Below are 5,494 nucleotides of genomic sequence, written 5' to 3' on the forward strand. Positions count from 1 at the left end.
AGCGATGGGGACAGCAGGGGAGTCAGAGCAAGTCCTGTGCCATTGGACTCAGCCAGAGAGGTCACGAAGCCTAGGGTACCTAGGGACAGGGGTGTGGCAAAAGTGACTCTGGCACTCATGAGGCAGCAGTGTGTTGAGGTGGAGGGTGGGGACACAGGGCCTCGGTATTGGTTGCAGGGTCCAGGGTGACCCCACTCCCAGTGGGGTGAAATGATAGACCGAACTGGCGAGGCAGGGGATGGGGCATGAACATCGCTGTCTGAGGTCAGGTGGCCACCTGGGCAAAGCCCAGCGCCACAGTCACTCTAATCCTGGGTCCTGGAGGCCTGGCCCCATTCTTGGGAAGCCTCGGGTTTCCAATGTGCTCTGGGAACCCAGACCACGGGAGGGGTTCCTAGCCGGGCTCCCTGGGGCTGCCCCCTCCCCACTCTCAGGGCCCCTCCAAAACACCCAGTCCCTTGCCCGGGAGGCAGGCTGAAGGGATCCCCACATTTCCCTGTGGCCTCCTGCCTAGCCTGCTGCGCGGCCCTGAGCCTGCCTCATCCAGCCCTGCAGCTGCCAGTGGTTCCAGGCTTGGGTCCCCAGGGCAGGGTCAGAGGAAGGACTGAAGGCTGGTCAGGACCTGGCTGGACAGCCTCTCATTCCCCTCTGGCCCTCATAGGTACTGGCACCTGGCCTGGCACTCGATTTAGCTGCCCACCATGGCCTGGGGGCTGCTCAGCACCGCCAGCCTGGCGCACTTCTGCCAGAAGCTGAACCGGCTGAAGACACTGGAGGAGCCCACCACAGAGACACTGCCGCGGCGCCGCCTGACCACGCTGGACCTGACCTTTCAAGGTGTGGGTGCCTCCATGGGCTTTGGCCTCTACGTGCTCACAGGCATTGTGGCCAAGTGGATGGCTGGCCCTGCGGTGCTTGTGTCCTTCAGCGTGACCACCATGGCCTCCCTGCTCACAGCCCTCTGCTACGCGGAGCTTGCAGTGCGGGTGCCCTGCAGGGGCTCTGGCTACCTCTTCACCTATGTGTTCCTGGGTGAGCTGTGGGCCTTCCTCATTGGCTGGACTGTGTTCATCCAGTGGCTCATTGGTGGAGCTCTCATGGCCCGCGTCTGGAGCAGCTACCTGGATGCCATGCTTAGCCATAGCATCCGCAGCTTCATCGAGGCCCATGTGGGCATCTGGCAGGTGCCCATCCTGGCCCGGTACCCAGACTTCATGGCTGCTGGCATCATACTTTTGGTGTTGGCTTTCGTCTCCTGTGGAGCTCGTGTCTCTTCCTGGCTCAACCGCACCTTCTCTGCCATCAGCCTGGTCATCATCCTCTTCATCATCAGCCTGGGGTTTGTCCTGGCCCACCCGCACAACTGGAGCGCTGAGGAGGGTGGCTTTGCACCCTTCGGAGTCTCTGGCATCATGACTGGTGCCGCCACCTGCTTCTATGCCTTTGCGGGCTTTGCTGCCATTGCTGCCTCCAGCGAGGAGGCCCAGAACCCAAAGCAAGCAGTGCCTATGGCCATCGCCATCTCAGCTGGTCTGGTGGCTGGTAGCAACATCCTCGTCTCCACAGTCCTCACCCTCATGGTGCCCTGGCAAAGCCTGGACACTGACCGGGCACTCGCTGATGCCTTCCACCAGCGGGGCTATAGCTGGGCGGGTGTCATTGTTGCGGCTGGTGCAATCTGTGGTAAGGGGCCCATCCGGACAAGGTGGGAGGGAGCAGGTCGGAGGGGCCTCCAGGGAACACATCTCTATCTGGGCCTGTGCTCCCAGTTGCATCCTGGGCCCAGGAAGGTGCTAATGATTAGACTCTGCACCCAGGCTTGTGGGAAGGGACCTACTCACCGCCCCTCCCAGTTGTACACAGAATGTCAGTTCTGAGCCTGTGCTTCCAGATCCTTCTACACAGAGGGACTCAGCCCTCATCAGATTTTACAGTGGGTCTGTCACCTAAACTGGGATGTCCCATTCCTGGGTGGTGAGGGGGAACAATCCAGAACCCGCATACAATCATGCTCACTCTCAGAGCCCAGAGAAACTCATGCCAGTGATCCCAAGGGGCCACCAATGCCCTGGCCCCAAGCAGCTGCCCCTGTGGGCCTGCCCTCCATGCTGACCAGTCTCCCACTCTCTGCCACAGCCATAACTACTCTCCTGCTCAACATCCTCCTGCTTGTGCCATGCATGGTCTGTGCCATGGCTGCCGATGGGCTCTTCTTCCAGGTGTTTGCCCGCATGCACCCCCGGACACAAGTGCCTGTGGTGAGCCTCCTGGTGTTTGGGGTCCTCATGGCTTTCCTGGCGCTGCTGCTGGACCTCCAGGCACTGTTCCAGTTCCTATCCATCGGAACACTGCTGGAACTCACTGTCCTGACTACCAGCATTATTGTGATACGCTTCCAAAAACCCCGTCCATTCAGTTCTCAGGGCCCAGGAAGCCCTGTGGACACCGAACAGGCCTCAGTCCCTGAGCCTGGGCAGCTGAAACCAGCCCTGAGGCCCTACCTCCGCTTCCTGGGTGGGTGCAGGCCTGGAGCCGCCGTGACTTGGGCGCTCGGTGTCCTGGTGGCCTCGGCCATCACCCTGGACTGCGTGCTGGTCTTCGGGGACTCGGCCCTGCACCTCCCGCCCTGGGGCTACACCCTGCTGCTCCTGCTCAGCTCCGCCACGTTTCTGCTCAGTCTCCTTGTCCTGGGGGCCCACCAGCAACAGCGTCAGCAGGACACCTTTCAGGTACTTCCTCCAGCCAGCGCCCACCACGCTCAGCCCAGCCGGCTCCCTTCACCCCTTCCTCCTCTGCCGGGGCAGGATGCACCAGGGCCGCAGGGCGGGGGAGGCCAGTACCCCACACCCCTCTCTCTGCATGGCAGGTGGGCCCTTGTCTCCGGAATCTCCAGAGGCAGAGAAAGGCTCTGTGGACTCCCAAGAAATCAGGCCCTGGGCCAGCAGCCCTTCCCTGCAGCCCAGCCTAGCCCTTGTCCCCTCAGGTTCCCATGGTGCCCCTGACTCCTGCCCTGAGCATCCTCCTCAACATCTTCCTCATGCTGCACCTCAGCCACCTGGCCTGGCTGGGCTTCTTCATCTCTCTGCTGATTGGTGAGTGGGGGCCAGGCTGGGACCCCGGGGGACTACATGGGGATGGCAAGCAGGGAAGCAGGGCTGGGACCTGCCCCTCAGGCTTGTGCCACCCTTGCAGGACTCACAGTGTATTTTGGCTACGGCATCTGGCACAGCAAGGAGAACCAGCGGGAGCGGCCAGGTTGACCGTCCCACACAGCAGCCTGGAGGAGACGGTGCAGGCCCTGCAGCCCCCAGCTAGACACCAGCTGAGGAGCCTGGTCACACGGAGCAGCCCGCCAGTCCATGAGGACCACAGGGGGCCTGCCTGCCCTCCTCCAACTCCTCGGGAGGCCAGAGGAGCTGGCAGCCCCTCTATCCAGGGCAGTTTGGGGTTGCTAGTCTGCCCATGCCAGGGGATCCTCAGGACCTCAGGACCTTAGCCCAGGTGCCAAGCTTCGAGTCTTTGGGAGTGGCCCGTGGCCAGTGCTGGTGTGGTGGACTCTGCCCAGTACCTTCCAGTTTATGACCAAGTCCAGCTACCTGGGCTAGGTGGAGTAGGGCGGGCAGAGAAGAGGCTTGAGTCCCAGGAATCCACAATAATAACTGTTTTGCCAGCCATGTGGCCTGCTGCCATATACTGTGGTGTTTGTGGTACTGTCCTCACCTGCACCCAGGAACCAGATGATTGTCCTTAATCCACAGCAAAGTTGCTGAGGTTCTCTATGGGGAAGGTGCCAACCCTGAGTCAGGGACAGGGCCAGGCCTGGGTCCCAGGGTCCTGCCCTCAAGTCAGTGCCTTCTGCCCAGCTCAGAGGGGAGCTACACACAGCAGGCACAGAGGGGTCCATGAACGGATGGGGCCAAGCACCTCCCAGTGTCCTCTCTTGTTCCCTCGTGGGAAGATCGAGAGAGCAGAGCCTGGACCCCAAGGAAGCCGCCTAGAAAGGGCAGTGGAGTCCCAGGTTCCCTCGATTTCCCAGGGCTCCCAGAGAGCAGGGCATGTCCTGAGGCCTGCCCCGGAAGGAGAGGCCCACTGCATGGGCACACGCATCTCTCAGGCACAGGCCCACATGGCACACACGGTCCCCTGGGCATGCACCCACATGCAGACTGAGGCAGCAGCTGTTTCCCAGGTCAGGGCTGCCCACAGCTTCCAGTGGTCTCTCTCTCTGATGCCCTCTCAGGGCTTTGTGACAAAGGCTTGGGATGGGACAAATGCGGGCAGGTGGGTGTACAAGCACCTAGACCTGCTCCAGGGACCCTCAGCTCACCTGGTGGCTGTGGGGCCCAATGTTTGGGGGTCCCTGGGCCCACCTTGCACCCACTGTGGTCTCCCCAAGGCCATGCTCCATCTACTATAGACGCCTCCCCCTCCCTGTTCCTGCCTGTGAGGACCACACAGGAAGCCGCTGGTTTTGGCAGCTTTATTTCTCTACTCTCTGCAGCCTCGACATCACTTTCTCTGGGCCCCAAGGACAACCAGGGATACATGACCCTCTTCCAATAACCAGGCCTCAGAGTCATGATCTCTCACCCCGGCCCTTCTGAGCCCGCCTCCCATGGACACTGCCCTGGGGTGAGAGGCAGCAGGGACCCCAAGGCTTTGCTGAGGCTCCAGGTGCCAGATGATCCAGATGCTGCCCAGCCTGAACCCCAGGCCTCCCCTCCCCAGCCTGGCCCATGTTGCTCCACCAGCAAGCTGCCAGCATTGCCCTGCTCACCAGGGACCCATGAGGAGGCAGCCCCTTGTCTCCCTGGGTGGCTACCCCAAACTCTGCCCCTCCCTGGGACCCAGAGAGGGCTTGGCTCCTGCAGCCCCGTCCCTGCCCTCCTGACCATCGGCCTGGGTCATGGGGAAATTCTCCAGCAGGCAGGACTCAGGCCCCCAGGGGGATTCCAGAGCCAGAACCAGACCAGCCTGCTGGGGCTTCCACATCCTCTGTTAGGGACATTCTCTCCAGCCCCTGGGCTCTACGTGGGGTCTTGGTCAGAGCGTGGTCCTCGTGCAGTTGCCTCAGGCTGCGTTGGGCAGCTGCACAGACACCTTCTCAGTGTGACCTTGGGAAGCAGTGACATATGTGTCCAGATATACAGCCCCCACCCCATGGCTCCCAGAAGCCCGGTGAGTGGGTTCCAGGGCATTGAGCTGGTGTCACCAAGGAGACATATATAAGGTCCCAAAGGACCTCATGCCCACCAACTCAGCCCCTCCCCATTGCCCCATCCCAGCCCTCCACAGCCCGAGGGCTGCCACCAGGAAGGGGTTGGTGCTCATCAGCTGAGCAGGTATGGGCCCAAGAGGGTCCTGTGCCCTTGCCTGGGGTCCTCGGGGGTCAGAGCATCTGCCCACCACACTCCTCACTCCATGCAAGAGGCCCAGAGCTGGGAGGGGCTCTGCCTGGGAACCCAGCACAGAGCAGCTGCCACAGCTCCTCCTG

The 5,494-nt window shown here is 61.9% G+C and overlaps 1 protein-coding gene across 1 annotated transcript; it reads left to right on the top strand.

The window, feature by feature from the left end:
• The first annotated feature begins 701 nt into the window (after positions 1 to 701).
• On the top strand, positions 702 to 3,363 carry LOC124226915 (cationic amino acid transporter 4-like). Its single transcript, XM_046640728.1, is given in 6 exon segments — positions 702 to 1,683; positions 2,137 to 2,729; positions 2,984 to 3,092; positions 3,193 to 3,255; positions 3,258 to 3,314; positions 3,317 to 3,363. Coding segments are annotated over 6 exon segments (1,851 nt in total).
• Positions 3,364 to 5,494: the final 2,131 nt, after the last annotated feature.

The sequence above is a fragment of the Equus quagga genome, chromosome 15 (assembly GCF_021613505.1).
Source record: "Equus quagga isolate Etosha38 chromosome 15, UCLA_HA_Equagga_1.0, whole genome shotgun sequence".
NCBI lineage: Eukaryota > Metazoa > Chordata > Mammalia > Perissodactyla > Equidae > Equus > Equus quagga.